General features: G+C 32.7%; 1 protein-coding gene across 1 annotated transcript in view; it reads right to left on the reverse strand.

The window, feature by feature from the left end:
* The window catches only part of Hr3 (nuclear hormone receptor 3 ROR-beta), a 109,829-nt gene extending 90,033 nt beyond the window's left edge, over positions 1-19,796 (reverse strand). The window contains exon 1 of the mRNA XM_018506909.1: positions 18,550-19,796. Coding sequence (XP_018362411.1) covers positions 18,550-18,568 — 19 coding nt within the window. The 5' untranslated portion in view covers positions 18,569-19,796. The remainder of the gene's footprint in view (positions 1-18,549) is intronic.
* Between the last annotated feature and the right edge of the window lie 1,658 nt (positions 19,797-21,454).

Genomic DNA, 21,454 nt, shown 5'->3' on the forward strand with positions numbered 1-21,454 from the left:
GCTGAACTAGCGTAAACTGGCCTTTGGATGATTCGAGGGTGGTGCACTTTGCGCATGTGCTACTCCCGTGCGACTTTGCTACCCTTCCTTCGTTCGATCGCGTTACTAGCCCGAGTTCGTTGGAGGATAGTTCGTCTTATCGGATAAACGATAGAACTACATAGGCTGTGCGATGTTGGTTGTCTATTATCTACCCCGCCGTGAAATCATTATTATTATCATTTTCTCTTTTATTGACGGGTACGATCTGAATATTAAGGGTAGCGATTCCCTATTCAATATTTATGCTTCTTTTAATAAATAATCGACTGGATAACGTGGGACAATCTCCGACGACGATCATCCTAAGATTGTTCTGTACTATTTGAAGACAATATTATATATTGGAAGAATTGTACGACTAAAATCCTTGTGAGATATTGTGGAAAAAAATCCGTATCATTTTATACATGTATTGTCTCATCACAAGTATTTATCTGTAATACACTGAAGGAGACCTAAGAATCGAAATGTTTTGCATATTTTATATTCAAATTATTTAATCTGATATTATCTAATCTGTATAATACATTATTTCTACGCACTGTTGGTTTGGAAGTTATTTTCTTTCAATTTACTCTTGGAATCATAATTTCTGTTTATTTGTAATATTTAAATCTTTGTTAAATTATTTTATTATAATGAGAGAGAAAAAGAGAGAGATAAATTTTATTGGATAATGTTAGTGACAATATAAAGATTACATTGATTGTGAGAAAAAAATATAAATTTTAGTAAATATCTATTTGAATAATGTTAACTTAACATTTACTTACGGTAAATGAATATTCCTTAACTAAATAAAAAAAAGATAGTCAAATTAACGGGTCTTGTAGCAAATAAACATAAATTTACTCATAAATATTCAGCTAGTACAATTCAAACGAATATTTATTAAAATTTAATACATTTTTTCTAAGTGTGCACAATTCACGAGGTAGAAAAAGTTACAGTTATATCTTTTAATAACAGTTTTTAACTTCGATAATCAATTCTCCTTTCTTCGAAGATCTCTTCGCGAATGCTTTTATCGAACGCCTCAGTGAATATCGCGCTACCGTTATTGCGCACCCTCTCGAATGAATCTGCGATTTAAGCGTGTCCGTTTCGTATTAAAACCGTGTCCGGGATGCCGCGGGAGGAGAGGGGAGCCGTGTGCGAAATAGGCCCTCTCCACCGGACCCGGAGGAGGCTAGCATCGGGCCCATCGCGAGACGCGAGCCGTTGCATTTTCAGAACGGTACTCCTAACTGTATCTCGCATATGTATAAGCGCGTATGTGTGCCGCGCCGCTCACCTGTCGGACAGCCGCGCTTCGTGCGATCGCCGAACAACAGCAGCCGATGAACTCACCGGCACGACCATTGATCCAGGGAAAACTGGTGCATCTCGTCAGATATTATATTATACTCGGAATTAATACTTCTTATATATCTGTTGTTATTATATAGATAAATTGAAATTCTTTTCTTTATGTTCTTATATTTAACCCTTACCGTACCAATATGGGTAACCGAGCGATTCCTGTTCGTGCAAGTTTCTTTGAGTCTTTCGGTAATTATAAATTATACTATATTTTATTATTTTCCAAAATAAAGAGTCAATATTTATTCTAGAAAGTTGAAAGTATGTTGGTGAATTTTTAGAGATTTTTTAAATTATTTTGAACAGATGAAAAAAACGAAGAGATTCTAGTGACCCTTGATGGTATGGATGAAGCACCAAATTGTAGATGGTACGGTAAGGGTTAATATATTTTTTTTTAATTGGAACAAACTTTACGTTTTTAACCATGACAAATATAATTTGTGATAATACAATTAAGAGAAATAATCCTATTTTCGGTCGAAGCGAATTTTAACGCGTAAAGGCCCAGTTCCACTTGTTTCTCATCTCATTCCAAGCCTAGAATTGGAAAGAGACAATAAGTTGAACCTCGGTTAAGAGTTAACCATGAGTTGAGGAACTGAGCCTAAGTACTTCAATGTGAATTTATTTACATATCCAATTCTGTAAACCGCGCGTCAAAAAAATCTTTTTTAGTCTTGAAACGCAATCATGAATAGAACTGGAGTAATATCGCATATTAAAAAACTAAGATTTGAACGAAAATAAGAGATTATTCTCTTAATTGATTTATTCTCGTCGATCTAATATGAATTATAATTACAGGTATGTCATATCAAATATGTATAAATTAAATGTCTCATCTATTACTCTTAAAATCCGTTACTATTGTACATCAAATTTTTATATTAAAAAAAAATTAATGTTTTTAAAAAAATTTTTGTAGAAACTGAAATAATTTGAGTGTGTAATTTAAAAAGTGCAATTTTGTGTGGAAATAAAAATTCTTTTAAAGTCACAATCTATTTCTGTATCTTCTCTTATTCTTGTACATAATACCGTGTCTGAATGGCTGAAACGAGTCTCCCGAGCTTTAAAGAAAGATACGCGAGAAGCAACGGTTAGCGGATCTTCTTCTACGCAGGTACTTACGGATATGCGGGTCGCGTGTACGGATACTCACGTAATGTGGGCCCGTTTGCCGGAGGTACCGTAAGACCTTGCGGTATTACGTCACAGCGATAGAGAACTAGCGTGGTTAGAAAGGCATACAAAGGACAACGGAGAAAGAGGCAAAGGAGAAAGGAGGGGTAATATGCTTTTCGCGCGAAGATAAACTCTGTTTACTCGAAATTAACATTCTTGATGTGTTGTGGACGAACTCTATTTCTATCCATAAACATGATATCTCGAAATGATATATCTAATGTTATATTTAGGTTCTATTTATTTTTGTTACAAACTTTTTGTCATTATATAATTATTGAAATATTTTGTAATTATTGAAAATATGGATATGACAAATTGTTGAATTATTAGTAATACAAATAAACAGGAATATATAACTTATAGTTTATATATATAAATATATACAGGGTGTCCCGAATTTAAATAGTCAATTTCGGGAGTGTGTAGGAGATAAACTAAGAAAAAAGCTCTTTAGAGATCTACTCGTTTTTACTTCGTTTTGGAGAAAATCGCAAAAAAAGACAAAACGTAGTTTCCATTTTTGTATTTATTTATTACTTATTCATTCACATTTATTTATTCACGTTGTTACTTGCTTGCAATGCAGATATTGTTCAAAATGTTGACCTTTTGCATAATGCACGCATTGCATCTTGTATGGATTTTGTACGGAGCTCTTGTTGCAGCCAAATACTGATCTGATCAACGTAATGCTAATCCGGCACTTTCCATCTGGAAATCAGCGCGCATACTCTCACATTATCTCTGAAGCATTATCGCTGAAGTCGTACACAATGATATTGACAGATCGAATTGTAACTGCAGCGCACGAAATATCATCAGATCAGTGTTTGACTGCAACATAAGCTGTCCGCATTAGATACAATGTTTGCATTGCTGCAAGAGTACATTAAGAAAGTGACAACGTGAATAAACAAGTGTAAATAAATAAGTAATAAATAAATACAAAAATGAAAATTACGTTTTGTCCTTTTTTGTGATTTTCTCCAAAACGAAGCAAAAACAAGCATATCTTTAAAAAACTTTTTTTCTTAGTTTGTTGATTCCCTATACACGCGTTCCCAAAGTTTGGCCATTTAAATTCGGAACACCGTATGAAAAATGTATAATGGTGTATTTAAACTTAAAATGTATTCAAGTTTCTATTAATAAATAATCGACAGAGCAAAGCAAACAAACGGTATCACATCGTCGAAAATCATTAAATTCCTAAAATACTTAATACTATATTTGCAGACAAGTACTACTAGAATTTTATATACAAAAAATATGTTTGTGTGTGAAAGCAAAATTGATAAATTTTTAAATAAGTAATTAATCATATTCTATGCATAACAATAAGATACGATTGTTAAAAAATTAATAGCTTGCGAGATATTTAATACTTTTTATGTGAATATATGTGTCAGAGTAAAAATATCTTGTAAACTACTGATTTTTTTAAATCTCTATTTTAATACTTTTATGTGCAGAATAATTAGAGGAATCATATTTAAAAAAAAACATATAATTCCTTTTTAAAAAATGGAGGTGACATTCATATTTTTGGCTCTTTCACCTACATAGAAAAAAACAACGTAATCAATATATGTCCCTTTCTATTTTCATTTGAAACATTTTGCCATATCTTCCATATTTTTCAAAAAATTAGCCTGATACGGTCACTCTGTTACATCCTGCATATACCAAATAGACTTAAATTTTTGTTAAACTATTTTGACGAATAAAATAAAAATCAAAATATTTACAAAATGTGAAAAATGTATGAATCTAAAAAAAAATCATATGAAAAATTAGATTTAGTCACTAGGATCAATATTTATCATTTTTTAAATTATGAAAATAATTTTACTCTTAAAGTATTATTAAGACTGCACATTTACAGAGATCACTAATAAAGATGTGTCTCTTTCTCTTGTCAATTTTGTTAAGGATCAAATTAAAAGATAAAAATTAACGCATGATTTAGAAATGTATTTCGTGTTGCACGATTGAATTCGCGAAAGTAAATTGGGCCAAAATAGTCATTGACTTTCCGTATAAATCAAGGCGAGTGGGTTAGAATCATGAATTCCCGCTAGTTTTATACCGTTCTCCGTTAAGCTTTTTATGCGTGCTCTCGTGCGTGCGTACGGATGTTTGGTTTTATGCGAGCCGATGCGCGTCCTGATAAGTTCTCATCGCGTGCAACGAATCGCTGACGTTGCATTCGGATAACGAAATTATTTCCATCAGTCGCTTCTAATTTATTCTCGAATTTTATTTAATAAGAGAAACATGCACGGCTCATTATAATAAAAAAAAAATATATATACATATATAAATTTTTAATCATATGATTTAATTTAAAATATTGAAATTATACCCATAACATTTGACATACTAAAATAATACCATGGTCTGTAAAAAATATTTTTTTATTGTAATTTTATCCTAATTTAATGAATTTTTTGTATTGCTTTCTTGTCCGACATTAATTATTATAATTAAATCTCCAATATATTATATTAATATTAATATCTTGAATTAATATCTTAAGAAATTATGCCTTTGATTCGAAATGGCTTTTTAATTGGAAATTTTATTTTTATATTCATTATATTTTATAAGTTTTCTTTTATTTTCAAAATTATCACATTTGCTGTAATTTTAAAGCTATATCATATTAAAGTATCGTCTATAAATAGCGAAAGAATGCCTTTTACCGTTTGAATTGACGTACCGTTATCGTTTAAGGCGTTTCGTTTGTCCTTACTTATTATTATCTTTTATGTACAAAATCAACCGACGGCAAGTCAATGGACGAGTCAGCGCGGAGCGGCTTTGTTAAGCGTTTCGCAAAATCGCTCCTACCGATGCGGCAAGCGAACACGGCGCGCGAAGGCCTCGGTTAAAATCACCAGGCCCTTCCAGCCCCCTCCGGCCCCGACACCCCACCCCTCGACCCGGACCTCTCCTTCCCGCACACCCTCTCTGTCCGCTTGTCGACGCTGCCCGCGTCCACGTGTTTCTATCTGCGGTCAGTGCACTTTGCTGCACGAACCGCGGCCGTTTATCGAAGGTCCACGCAACGCGACCGCGCTTAATAATCATCCTCTGGAGGATCGTCGACCCTGTGCGCTCGAGAGAGCGCAGGAAGCGCAGGAAAACAAAGTTGGCATACGAATTCGGCAGATTGCGCAGCGGAAACGCGGAGGACGAGTATTTCATCGTGCACGCAATAAAGGATAATGAATGTTGGATTCATCAGTGGAGAATTTAATGCTGCCCTCTATAAAATTTCACATTGTTTGCAATTTAAGACTGTGAACTACTGAAATTTCAGAGAGATTTAGGGAAAAAGATTCGAAGAACAATGCTCTATATCAATCTTAGATCTGAACGCATGTGTTACATATCGTATCAAACATTCTATTTTATACCACAAAAATTTTTCATATTTTATACGTCTATCATTCTTCATAAACTACGTTTTTCGCATTCTCGAATCGATATATCTTTGTGCGTATTTCATTTTGTTATTTATTTTTAATTTTTTCGATTAACAAGTGGATCATTGTTTCGATCGTCTTTGATATCATCGAATATCATTGAAAATCTGTGATTATTCATATACTTTTAATTTGTCGATATCTACACTGAGAAAAAAATATAGTCAATTTTAATAAATATTTAGTTCAATAATGCCAACTAAATATTTACTTACAGTAAATAAATATTTGTTTAGTAAAAAAAATGATTGTTAAATCAAATTAACATTTCTTGTATCAAATAAATATATCTTTATATTTAATAAATATTTATTAAAATTGACTATATTTTTTTTCAGTGTATCTATATTAAAGGAGTAAATCTTCAAATCTTAGTTTTACTCCTGCTTTTTTTCTTTTTTATTAATAGTATTCGATAGCAATAGATCGTAGTTATCCAGATTCTGTTTAGAGATCGTTGGATCCATAAATCCTTCGAGTCCATGTGTGCGCCTTCGGTTTCCCGGAATCATCCTGCGAATTCTACCTTTTCATTTCGATATAGAATGTATAGAGGCGGAAGTGAGAGAGGCCGCGAAAGATCCACGCCCGATAAGGGAATACGCGTGGGTTCCGGTCATTCGTCTCCATCTCGATATTCTCTTGCGCCGCCGTGTATCTCCGTGTCGCTGACACGTACTAAACGGAATGCGCTGCTCGGAAACAGCGTCGTGCGACGTTGCGGAAGTGGAAAAAATGCAGATGCAATCGCTGCGACGACGTACTAATGACAACGTGAGTATATTTCAATCGCTGATATCACTCACTAAAAAAAAATTGACGATTAATTCGCATCGTTATCGAGAAATCGTTTTGTCGTCCGGTGTCCGCAATTCTTACTAAATCGACAGTTTGCAAACAGAATAATTTAAATCATGGGATGAATGTCTATAAACCGATGTTATTTTTTCTTAGAAACAATTTTTTAAAAATTAATTTAATTTATTGTCGGATAAACAAATTCAATATTCGACATAGAAATTACTGCCAATTTTTAATTTGATGTTATATTTTTGTGATTTATATAATTTAGGTAGTTATGATACAATTTCTTGTTTTATGATTATTTCAACTATGAGAAAACGATCTTATTACAATTTAAAAAAAATTTAATTTTAATTAATTTGTAGCAATTTATGAAGATGTTTTACTCATCAGTCTATTATCATTTAATAGGATTGATATGCAACTGAATAATGCACTCGAATAGGATGTTTAATAGAGAATATTTACAATCGAATTTCTGAGCTTCGACAGTTGCACAGAAAGATAATAAACGCGATTAATTTAACATGCTAGAATTAGCAATTCGTGATCGAAGCAATACATTGACTCATTCATAAGCAAATTACTGATTTCAGATAGCCTTAAACTTGCTAACGTTTTCATAAGTGCTACACGCCTCTGATTTAAATAACAATTAATTTCATTACGTCATCTTCGATTCATTGCCAGCAACGCGCGAAATAAAACGTTTACGCACAGATAAATAGACACGTACACGCGATATGCCAAGGAGATTTCTATAGAGTGACCAAACGGCTTCAGGGATAGAGGTACCAGGAAGAGCGGGAGGGGTTATGGGAAGATAAACGGATGGCCCTAGGAAGGTTCACGGCCGGGTGGTTGCTTCAAATCAGACAGGTAAGGTGCTTCGACGCTAAGGAGAGACATCGCTCTCTCGCCACGTGGTGGCGAGAGGGTCAATGGCCTCCCCAGACGAGGTTCGTGGAGGTGAGTACTCGTGGAGGTGAACCACGGCCGGTGACTTTGCCGCGCGCGCGGACTTGCCTAAAGTTCCCGTCGTTCATTCCGTTCATTCTTCATGTCTTTACGAGTCGCCGTACAATCCTTCTCTCTTTGTCTCTCCTAGATACCACCAGAGAATTTTTCGTCTACACGATTCGATCGCGCGACAGGCATCACGTGTAGACCGCGTATCGCCGTGATTGATGTACCGTCACGCTGTAATAGACGCGTGCAAAAAGCGATACGAAGTTAAATCTCACCCTATAGGCCTATCGAAGACAAAGAGTTAATTACTAACTCCTACGGGTTTTCTTCCAAGCCATTCTCCGTCATAGAGGTTTTTTTTTTAAAGCGATGAAGAATGTCTCTGAGAAGACAAGCGTGTTCACATGTCCATTATACTGGACTGTGAGATTATATCTTGCTCATTGTTTTCATGTTCATATTATAGACTTTAAAGATTGATATATTTATATTTGCGACTTATATTCCGATTTTCAATAAATAATCCTTGTTACGCGCGAATAGTTTATTTACAATAAAGAAAATTTAAGTTCTCACATATTATTTTTCTATCGAACGATTATTATACCTTTGTAAATTAAGAACATTGACAGAAACTTAATAAAAATTGTTTATAATATTTAATATTATTTAAACAAAATTATCTTATGGAACTGTCAAGATACGTCCCTCATCGAAATGTGTGACAAAATTTATTTTAATCCTTTCCACTGACTAATGTTGAATGATTCACCGTCAGTTTACGATATTGACTTTTGTAATTCACGGATTTTCCATTCTCTTTATGGTCGGTCACTATGGTACTACTTCTTCGAGAAGTATCGTCGAAGCAACACAGGGCTCGCGCTTTAACGTATGCGTAATCGCGAAGGGAACGTTACGTGGGCCGTGTCCGCAAATTTCGACGGTCTCCCGAATAGGAGAGGGAGAACTGCGAGTTTTGGCCGTGCCGCGAGGACGAGCTGAGCCGAGCGGGTCGAGTGAACGGGCGCGTAACACCTGCGGTCGACGACCCTTGCGGTGCTATCGAATACCTGCCGACGCGACGACTCGCTCGTCCACACTCGCGTTGCTCTTTCGGCCCATGAAGATTTCGATTCCGTTATCGGATCGCGATTATTAATAGGACTTTAAGTTCGTAAACCTTTTTTTAAGTATGTAATTTTCTCTCTCTCTCTCTCTCTCTCTCTCTCGTCGATATTAATTATATTGGATAAAAGATACGAGTCGGTATGATGTGTGTATTGCAGTATGTACTTGTGTAAATTAATTATATGTATATAAAATATATTTATGTTATGTAATGCATAACAATATTGTGATAATAAGGTGCATAATAATGTGTAATAGTATTGTTTAAACTAATTATATACAGTTTATATATATTTATACACACACATAATAGAGACATATCTGTATAAAGAATTTTATCTGCGTTGAGGAAAGATAGACAGACAAATTGATAGTGTAAGGAAGCCAAGCTAATATTGCAGATTTAAAGACATCGAGGTACATTGTTTGATTTATAAATCATTTTACAATCTATATATACGTATTGATATATATTTATTTTTTTTTTAAAGGTATAATATGATTCAATTCTCTCTTTTGCTACATCCTAGATATCTGCATACACGGAGAGAATTTTTTCTTAGAATTTACCTTGAAAATATGACAGTCGTGGGACAATATTGTATTTTGAAGAATTTTAACATAAATCCCTCTCATTCATTAATAAAACTACAATAAAGTTTAAAATAAGTTTGATCAATTTTACTGAAGTGCATGGTAAAAATCTTCGAAATACAATGTTGTCCCACGACTGTCATATTTTCAGGGTAAATTTTAAAAGAAAATTCTCTCCGTGTAAAGATTTGAGATTAATTCTATCGATTTAATCTTTCTCATTTCATATTTGTGCATTATTGATAAAGAAAGAACATCATCACGTTATTTTGACGTCTGTATTTTATATTAAATTATACATATAATAAATATGAATTCCTTAAAATAATTACATGAAAAGTATTATAGATAGAATTCGATGAAAAATGAATTCAGGACAATGTAGATGATATCCGTTCACGATCGATAATATGTTAATAATAGAGAAACGGTATAAATAAATAAACACGATAATGTCGTTAATGTTAATACTTAGAAAAGTGTAAATATTAAGGTTTCAGACAAATTATCAATTGTTACATTATCCATTTAGATACGTGTGTCATATCGTTATCAGTCGCTTCACGCCCCAATATCACCGTTGCGTGTGCCTAAGATTGAAATACATGAAAGGGCGTTGAACGTGGGCTCGACCTTCCCCTCCGCGACCTTAAACGCTTAACAGCAACGTTCAACGAGAACTGAATCCAGAAGAGAGGAGATATCGTTCTATGAGTCATGACTAGAGCGTGGCAGTGACCGAGCCCGCGCGAGCTATTACTCGTTACGAATTAGTTCTTGCTAACGCGTGCCTCGTCTTTCAGAATGCTTCAAGCGACCGAAATATTTAATTTAACTTTTTTAAGACTTAATAATCTTTGTTACTTTAATCTCACTCTATTTTTAAACTTAATAATTTTTTTATAAGTAATAAATAAAATGGTTTTACAACCAATTTCTCTGTTTTTAATTCTGACATAAAACTGTTCTCTCCTTCTACCATTAAATATCAATATCTGCCTGAAAATAAAAGGTATTATTTTTTAATTTTAAATTAAAAAATATGAAATAGCACATCGTATATGTATATGTATGCAAACAAAAGTATTATATTCGTTCTGTAGAATGTATTTTGTATAATTGTATTTGGTAAGAGAAATATTAAAACAACCATTATATATGTGCCATATTCAGATTTGGTTATTTTATATTACAAGTATCATTGGTTAATTAATTTATATTAATTATTTAATATTACCATTGGTTAATTAATTTATAATTTTAATTAGAGAGAATTTTGTGTAAGGTTCTTCTGTATTGATAAATTACTAATATGCGGGTTATCAAGATAATTGTTGCAGAAGAATTTATTGTATTATAGGAAGAAGATGAAAATCGCTTCTTCTTTAAATTCCTCGTTGATCGATATAACATTAACGCACATTAACGGGCAACGAACTCATATTCAAGCTAACGGGCTTTCTCGCTTGGGTGTTATTGAATAAGGATCTTAGAGTTATTCGAACGATCTTACTGTTTGCATTTCTTTTTGCAATAATTGAAAAACAAAAAAACTTGCTTGAAAATGTAAACGTTGACAGGAAATATGAGTCTTTCTATAAAATAATTTAATGATCAATTAATGTGAAAATTTATTTCATCAATATTTTAATTTAAATAATTTTTCTTACAGTTTTATATATCAAGATTTAATGTGAATATAACATATGAAAATAATGAAAAGATTGTTTGTTTGAACTTAAAGAAATTAAAATATTATATAGTGTTTTGTTCAATCTTTTTATATTTTTTTGTCGAAAATACCTTTTTTTAAAATAGATATTGTTTGTAATAATTAAAGGCATTTTAAACTAATTGACAAACACGTAACATTAAAGTGATATTTCGTAAAGACATCTTCGATTATTATATATAAACTTTATAGGTTAGAAACGTGGTACGAATATAAAACAATATAATTAAAAAAGCATAAAACCACGAACGCCTGATATAGATGGCTTAAGAATATTATATTTGATATAGTACAATAAATAAACGTTTCGGTCTTGAATCAGACCTTCTTCAGTATTACATTAATAATTTAAGTCTTAAAATTAGATTATATATAAGAATCTTATTACATATATCTTATTATACATAAGAAGAATTGAGTATTATGTGTGTTACGAGCTAAAAGAGATGATGATTATACGAAAAAACTACACACACACAAAGTGTTAAAGATTCAAGAATAAGAGTAATCTTAATTTTCAGTTAATGTAAATCATATAAGAGTACACATAATTAATACTATTAATAGGAATTTCATACCGTAAAAAAAAACATTCTTTTAGAGAGAAACTTGTCTCTTCTTTTCTGATCGATGTCTCGTACGAGGACGGGTTAGAAAACGTGGATCTGTAGATCGTAAAGTTGGAGGAGATATGATCCATGCAGGGTCGCCTCAGAATGAAGTAGTAGTAGTAGTAGTAGCAGTAGTAGTAGAAACAGCAAAACCGAAGGGAGGGAAAGATAAAATGGGGCGCGGGTGGAGGTGGGATAGTAAGAAACAGCTGGTGGGTTGAACGAGTCGCGCGAGTTCAATGACTGAAGAACGAAGAAGCAAAGGAACCTGGTTTTGAGTTAGATAGGTAGGTAGGTAGGTAGGTAGGTAGATAGGTAGGCGCGACGAATGGCGCAATTACGCGCGTAGTTACGCACGTTCTCATAATGTATGTATGTACACGCGCGTCACTTGTGGGGTTGCTGCTTGCTGCGTCGATACGTGGTATCGATATTTGGAATCAAGTGAAAGTACCGACGCTGGATTCCGTGCAAGACGGAAGAGACAAGAATATAAGAACAAGGAAAAGTGTATGACCGTTGCACGTAAGTAAGGGTTTGGTATTAATATCAACTTGTTACAGAGCTGATCATGCATCTTGATAGTATGTAATCAAAACTACAGCTTTTTAAAATGTTAAAAAGGAAGAATGAAATATCGATGCGCAAGTAGTAAGAAAATCAACATTCGTATTAATAATTAAATGATTTTGTAATATCGTTACTATCGTTAGTATTCCTCTAGTTACGCTTAGCAACGGTCCTTCAACGTTGAATTCGTAATGATGCTAGTTCATTGGGATGTAAATGATTTTACGTACGTGATATTTTAACATGTTTTAACCTTTTCAATGTAAAAAATATGTGTGTATTATTTTGATATAGTTAATATTTGTTTATACTTGTACGATGTTTATACTAATGCTTACTATACTTTATATGATTAAGTTTGTAAAAATACTTTTTAATTAAGAAAAAATTGGTAAAAGTCTGAAAAGTTCAGTTTCTTTAAAATAATAATTTCAAGAAATGAAAATAACTTCTTATTTTGTACATATTTTTTATTTGTGAACTATTATTCTGTGTATATTTTTAATTTATATAATAAAAAATTTATACGGTCTTTGAGCAATTAATAATTAATTGATAGAACCGTAACTGTAAAACTTATGAATTATTCTTTTAAATACGAATTAATTCCAGTTCGCGTTCTCGCTAGAAATTATAGATATCTATTTATAAGATATTACAAATAGCGACAGGCCTATCGTGACGCATGAATCTTTCGATTGTTGCTTAAGGTACGGGAAGAAGTACTGCAAGAGACGAGGCTCGAACTCGCTTCAAGTCGCTCAGAGTCGCTCGGTCATGGGCCTACCATAACGGTACCCGGCAGCGTAATTTGGGTAGAGGCTCCCATCGACATATACAGGTTCATCGTCTGCTTATACCCTTCGTGCGTTTCGATATATGCTATGCGATATGCTTGGGTAATGTCTTTACATCGGTCGGACTGTACTCACACGACTATTTCGTGGAGATATAAATAAATATCCGGGGTTACCATTCTTTTTTATTCGCGCCTATTCTGGAAAATTAAATTTAATTATTTTTTATAAGTATTTTCTGAGGCGAGTGACTGTAGATTCGACAGAGATGATTCGTTTGACGATAACAGACTGTTTGTATTCTCGCTTGTTTTAAAACAAAAATTATATTTTTTCTCAGAATATTCTAATAATATCAAGTTTAATAATAATTCCAGATTTCCAGATGTTTACAGATTTTAATATGTTTATCAGCATTATTAAGATCTTTCAAAGGTATATCAAATTATTAAATTACTAGGTAATTAATTTGTGATAGTACTATGGTTCTGTCGATGTAGCGTTCCTGCCAAAAAATCAATTCAGCAGAATTTGATATGTATAAATATATAAATTCACATCGAATTTAAGTACCAAGATTTAGTTTCGACTGTTATATAGGCTTTATTTCCTATTGATTGTGTATTCAAGTAATAGAGATCCTTATTGTTAATAATTATTATATCATGAAATAATATATATATTTTAACAAAACGCAAACAAACCCATTTTGTATGTAATCTTTCTACGGAATAATTGAATTATTCCACTGATATTTTCTGTTACGGTGAATCATAATATTGATATATTTGAACTGTGTATATATATATTTAACATTTTATTAATTTTATTCAGAAAAAATAATAATTTATAAAAAGATCTTTTTCTGAGATATATTTGATTCGAAGAGATTATCTTCTCGTATAAAATGTAGAGAAAATTAGGTATTATATATCGCTGTTTCAATTGTTAAATTACAAATATTGAAATTGATCAATATATCCATTATTTATGATTAACAATTATATTCCTAATTATCATATCAGTCATCATCATGAATAGAAATATCTTTATTTTTTAGTTTATTTGTTAATCAAAATTTCAATAACGTTCGAGTTGGCCGTTGATAATATGGACTTGTATTGTTTAACTATATTCCGAACAGCAAGGCAGAGAGGACTCTGATGATTGATTTTACTGGCACAGAATTGATCCTGTTTTAACAAGTAACGAACTGTATTCGAATATTTCGTTTTCTGGTTCGAATTCATCACAATCAGAATTCTATTTTTATAACAATCAAAAAGGTATGGAGAAAGATTGGCGTAATTAAGGAGCCTATATATTGAAGAATAATGGAGTAACTAGAAATAATTATATATATAAAATATAAATAAAAAATATATAAAATATAAAAAGACTTATTTACAAAATAAAATTTAGAATCTTAATGGCCACAATTTCTAAATAATCACGTTAAAATATACATTGAGAATAATAGCTACATGAGAAACTGCTATATATCTACATATATTATAAATAAATTTATTTTTACATAAAGCAAAATCTTTCTTCATATACATATACTAGGCATTTACATTGCATGTCACTGCAGTATGACGCTTTCATTTTTTGATATCACGACATGGCTACCCTGAATTTTCATAGCGATTTGTGTCATGAATTTTCATAGTACCTCGTATCATTTCACCTTACGGAAAAATATGGCACAATACCACGTGAAGCTGGTTCCGCAATCTCATCTTTCTATCTCGCATGATAGAATTCTCTACCCTTACATACTTTACTAGGATTTTTACTGGTTCAAATAAACTCTTTTTCATTAGTTCGGATCTACAATGGGTGTTTTAAGCCGTAAGATATTGACCGATAACAGTCGAACGCGAAGAGAATAATTGATTGCTATTCGTCCATTCTTTACGACTTAAGGCTTAAAAATCTATTGTAGATCCGAGCTTATGCCGAAATTTCGTCCATGACACTGTCCGTACTGCGATTTGCGATAGAGATAAAGAAAAATGGTGAGACTCGAGGACAAAGACGGAGAGTGGGCGCGCACGAATGCGTGGAGGAATCACGTGCATGCATGCGTGCGTGCGTGTGGTGTACGTCCAAGAAGGTTCATTGACCCTCGCTTTTGTTCGTGTACCGAGCGGTGAGCTTGTCGGCGCTTAGTTCGGTTGAGCGCAGGCCCATCGGGTCCGCATCGGAAACTGAAATCTGCTTCATGGCCGTGCCCGGTTAGGTAATCGATCGCTACGCCCTTAAATTTACCAAGGTCTTTACCACCTGTCGCAGGAAGAGAATCTCGCTTTTCGTTATCTACCCTTCCCTTCGTTCACGTTCCCTTCCCGCTACCTTTCCCTCCTCCCACTTTGTCTGCCCATCTTTTCTGTGTTGCTCAATTTTTGATTGCGTAATATTTCCTGGAATATAAATCCTATCGTTTTAACGCTTTTCTTAGTAATTTCGAACTATATTCGTTATTTTTTCAATCTTACGCAATTTATTTGCTTTTATCTTTTTTTAATATTAAATTTCTAATAACATCGGTTATTATACTATAGCATATTTTGTTTTGTTTGCTGATTCTGAAATAACTGCGTATAGTTATTGCTTTCATCAGTGTAATTTGAAGCGTTACATCTGCTTTCGCATGCATTCCTTTAGTATCAATTCATCTATGCTTTGTCATGTAATTTTTACATCTAGACTACATCACGGAGCATGATTCATTGTGCTTCTATTATTATCTTTACATTTTTTTTTTTCCTTAGATATTGCTTTATATCTTATTAAGGAATTTTATCATAATAAAAAAATCGATAAAAAAAATTTTGTTTGAATTATTTTGTAGATTTTTAAAAAATAATTTTTAATATTCCTAAAATGTTAAATTAGAGAAATAAATCATTTAAACATTTCATCGAAGAGTGGACAGTGTTAATTGGTGGTGTGTGTTAATCTCGCTAATATTTCATTTAATCCTATTTAGGCAATCCTGTATAACGGATTCTCTATTATCACAAATGTACAAGTACATAAAATTACCATCGTTTAAATCATCGTATTCCGTTTGATTTGCTGATAATTCGAAAGATAAGACTATATCAGTTAAGAATAAGCATTAATGTAATTTTATACGATAAAAAAATTAACAATCTATTAATTATTTTACATTCATTGCAATAGCGGTACAAATAAACGCAATATAATAATATATTTTACCTTAAAATCAATTATTTAATTATATTAATTAATTCCGTTTATTGTACTTTTCAAACAATTAAATTATTGATTTCTTTGTAATGAAGAAGATTAAATATTAGTGGAATTATTTGTTTTTAGTGGAAATTAGTTTTTTTGTATATTCCCAAAGAGAATATATTTACAATTATGCTGTAATCCATTAGTCGACATGATGCCATGTCATAATTATCAGAGATAGACTCAGTAATAATAATGATTTTTCCACCATTGAGTATATATGGACTATACATAGAGAGATATACAGATATATAAACTTGAAAGTACATACTCTAAATATATAACGATATACTCTAAAACTGTAACTTAAATAATTTAATAATTACTTAATAAAGAATGTTAAATGGCTCAAATAATTCCAATAAAAGAAAAATAAACGAAGAACAACTTGTTTTGACTCGTAGCTCTTCTTAATTTTTTTATTTTCCTTTTATTTTAATAATTACTCTTCATAAAAATTTAACGCTTTCTATATAAAACGTAGATGTGATATTGAGAACAATGTAAAATTAAGATTTATAGAGACACTGCAAATTGTGAATTTAATAATGCATTATTATCGCTGAATATTACATATCGCCTTTCTTTCCCAGTTGATATATATAATTGAGGAAAATTTGGTTATATATGCGATAAAGAAGTAATAGATATTAGAACGATAATCTTGAAAACGATAATGTCGACACTGACAATCGCGAATGGGACGAAGAGATTGAAAAGCGCACACTCGATGGATCTCAGAGGCAGAAGAGCGTCGCGGATTACGCGACTGCGTCGTCAGTGTGTTACTGACCTCGAATGACCCTGCCATCGTGACCGCAACATCGCGTACTGTTACCTTCTGCGAACGAGCCTATTTTTCCCTAATCAGTATTCCTTTTCATTCCGATTAAATATTCTTTTCAGCTACTACCCTACTCTTCTGAATAATTCGAGATTGATTCGGTACACTTTAATCCCTTCAAGAAAAAAATTAAGCAACTTTTTGTATAAATCTAGACAGAGTCAAGGAAGAATAGAATATCATAAAATTTTAATTATGCGTTTGTTAAAATACATGCACATATATGAGATATAGTCTTCTCTTTAGTGATACTGTTATTCTTTATAATATATAGAAATTGTAATATTAACTCTAGATTCAGCGAAATAAAAATAGTAAAACGATTTACACATTTTAAGTGTAATTAGAAAATAAAAATTTTAGCTGATTAAAAGTAGTCATACGCTTTTTATAAAATAGATATTAAATTGTCATAACTTAAAAGCATGAAAAGATAAAGTCATGTGATCATCATGTCACCAAAAATTAAATGTATAATTCAAATTACTACATATTGCAAAAGCCAATGCGAAAAGTGAACGGATTTATCAATCCTGTAATATCAATGAAAGAATGTTTTATGAATGTTGAACTTTTCATTAAAATCTTATTCTATCCATTAATTATGTTATGAATGTTTCGAAACATGAAACTATTAGTGCATGTAATTACATATAATATAAAGAATAAATTTTGTTTTATTTATCAGTAACTTAATTTAAAAAATCGCATATTGCAGAAGTTGTCTTCTGTTGAATCAATAATCCGTAGTGAAAGAGTTAAAGCGCTGAAAGAATCGATGCCATGTGAATCTTTGATAGCGCCTATTAAATCTACACACTCGGTTCGTTTTTATCTTTCGTGAGATTTTCTCCAAAGTCTTTAACCTTTTACGTCCAAAATAAGTATTACCGTAATATTACATATCACGAAAATTTTAATTAATTAAAATTTTATGTAACAACTTTTATGTAACGATTCATGATTGACTTTTCTTGTAATTATTATTACATCTTGTAATTATTATTAATGAATTGTTGCAATTAAAAAATATCTGTGTTATATCTTATAATACAAAAATTGTCATAAGACTTGTATGATTGTCATGGAGCTTGTGACACAGGATTATTTGAATTTAAATAAACCGATACGATTTGTCACTCACCTCTTATTGTGCTAGGCATCTTGTCCGAGATCGCATATCCTGGTATCCACAACGCCGCCTCTCCCAAAAACCGCTCTTATCTCACCTCGATTCTCTCACTTATCACCCACTTAAGTAAATCCGTTAATCACTATGCGCGTTAAGAACAATTTCGTTTTTTCCGATCCGTTCTTTCAATCGATTTTCTCACTTATCGTTCAACTGTACATATATATATATCCATACTTTTCTGTTTTCAGAATCACGAATCAAAGAACGTGCTTTCGCCACATAATGATACCGAGCGTCGTGACGCTCGATACAGAATCGATCAGGGTTTCGTCCTCCACCTACGATTTTCCTGACTCCTATTTGCACTCTCGCACATTCGATGTTATCCTTTTCTTTCTTTTTTGTAACTCGTCCAATTTTAAAGATGCAAGCACGAATTTTGGCTGAAGAGGCCACGGTTCTATTTCTTCAGATACTCCGCACGAAATTAAGTTGGTTACTGGACACTAGCTCAGTAAATAGAATTGAGTAAACACAAATTTTATTTACTGATCGTGAATCAATTATATGCGCTAATATCAATTAGATCACAATTACGAGTCGTTCAGAAGCGAGTTCGTTGGTCTTTGTGGATTTGTTTCTGCGACGTCACTAATAACAATGACGCCGCCTTTGAAACCGGAACTGGCTTGATTACAATCGACAAATGGCAATAGCTAAATGAGAAGTCCAACATAGATTGCGGCCAGGTATTTTGATTCTTCGCACTCGAGTCAATGCATATGTTGTTGCGGAAAAACCGTACTTTGATCCCAATTTGCCGTAATGCACTGCAATCCCAAATTTACACTTAAAGTGCTCGATGAATTCTTTCGTGACTGATTTTCGCAATTGCTTCTTTCCCCATAAAAATTATTTCTCGATATGCAACTATCTATTAGATATTATCTCTCTTCATCTTCTCATCCACGTGTCCTTCATCTTTTCGAGCAAACTGTATCTTCACATACGTGATCAGAAGGCGGTTCTTTTCTCTTCAACGCCAGCACGGCTAATAAAATCTCCACGGTCAGTCGCAATCACCTTCCACTTTTTGGTAGGACTGCTAGGTATTTTTTAGACGATTGTTTGCCTTTCGTTTTCGAACTTTTTCTATTTCTTCCTATTTCGATCTCCTCGCGTTTCGTTGTGCGCGACGTTACCGTTTCGGTTCGGTTCTACCTGTACACCTCGAGGTTCGGCGGTGGTCCGGTGGTGGTAGCTGGTGAGTGACTCTACCGCAGAGATCCACAGGTGCTTGCGCACGGTGCCGCTCGTCATCGTACATTCACTCTTCTACCTCTACCACCGATTCGTCGTCGTTCGCGTGTCCCTACCAGACGAGCGGTAGTATAAAGCGAACGGTCTTTCTTCAACCCCCACCAAAGTCTTTCTCTGTGGTTCCTTCTTTATGTTTTTCCTCCTCTTTCTCCCTTTTCTTTATCTTCTTCGTCTCGGTTTCCCTTCTTTTTCGTCCATCTTCTTGTTTTGAGTTTTGTCTCCTACATTTTCCCTATGCTTTCATCTCTTCCGTTCTCTTATTTTTCTAATTTTTCTCTCTCTGTGACGTTCAACCTACGTTGATTCTCTATTTTCCTTCCATCTTCCTGCTTCTTTTCCTTTTCTTTGGTTAAACGCGCTTTTTAAATTGTTTTTCCTCTTTATTCCTCCTTTTGTTACATTCTTCTCTATTCTTTCATTTCCGTATGATTCAGAGCACTATTTCATCTTCTTCATCTTGAGACTTCGCCGCCTTCGCTTTGTCGTGCACGCGGATCTCTTTCGTGACGAGAGTCACTCGGTCGCGCCATTCACCGTTATTTGCCCGTAGGGTGCCACCCTCTTTAAGTTTGATATCCTGCTTATCCGGCGTGCATTGAGTACGTAGGAGCGGATTGATCAAATATATTCAAACATTCAGATACTTGTAGATTCATTATAACATTATTTAAACAAAGTGGAACAGCAAGTGATAAACGAGAAATGGGTTGTATAATATTTAGCCATATTTTATAAACTTTCAGTGATTTGATTTAATCGTTTGCCTATATATAAACATTATTAGTAATTAGATACAGATATATACAGAGTGTTCCAACCTTTTTGACTCACCGCTTGTGAGCAGATAGATCGGACAAAACTGAGTCGAAAAGTTTTCTTACCATTTTATAATTTTCGCAATAGTTAAGGAGATATTAATTTTTAAAAATTGCCGAATAAGCAGATAAAATCGACGCATAATATAATAACTTTAAGATATCTTTCAGAGTTCTTTATAAAATACCTTAAAGATTTTAAATATTCTGCTTATTAAGTAACTAAAAAAATTATCAAAATTACAAAATAATAGAGGACTTTACGACTCAATTTAGTCCGCTTTACCTGCCCGCAAGCTGCGTGTCAAAAAGTTTTGGGTACCCTGTATATATTAATAGATTTATTAAATAGCGTATAATAAAAATATATAATAAATATTACTAAGTACTCATTTCGATAGAAAATTTTTCTTTCATTTGTGTTAAATATTTTTTGGATTAATTTTTGGTTTATTTTTAATTAATATTGTGTGTGTTTATATTAAATAATTTTTGATCAAAATAAAATGGTATTGATTATTTTTCAATTTGTGCAATTAAATATTGTTTAAAGATACTAATTTTTAATATAATAACTTATCTTATGTAAATTCCTCTCACAATTACCGTTATGGATATTTCATCGTGAGAAAGTTCGATTGCAAAATTGTATATATAATAATTTAAATTTATTATTGTAAGAAATTAATATTTACCAAAAAAACATGAACATAATTAATGAACATCTATCTTTCTTTAAGAGACCTAAATAAAGTTTTTGTTCGCGAGAGTGTTTAATA

Source organism: Trachymyrmex cornetzi, unplaced genomic scaffold, assembly GCF_001594075.2.
Source record: "Trachymyrmex cornetzi isolate Tcor2-1 unplaced genomic scaffold, Tcor1.1 scaffold23, whole genome shotgun sequence".
NCBI lineage: Eukaryota > Metazoa > Arthropoda > Insecta > Hymenoptera > Formicidae > Trachymyrmex > Trachymyrmex cornetzi.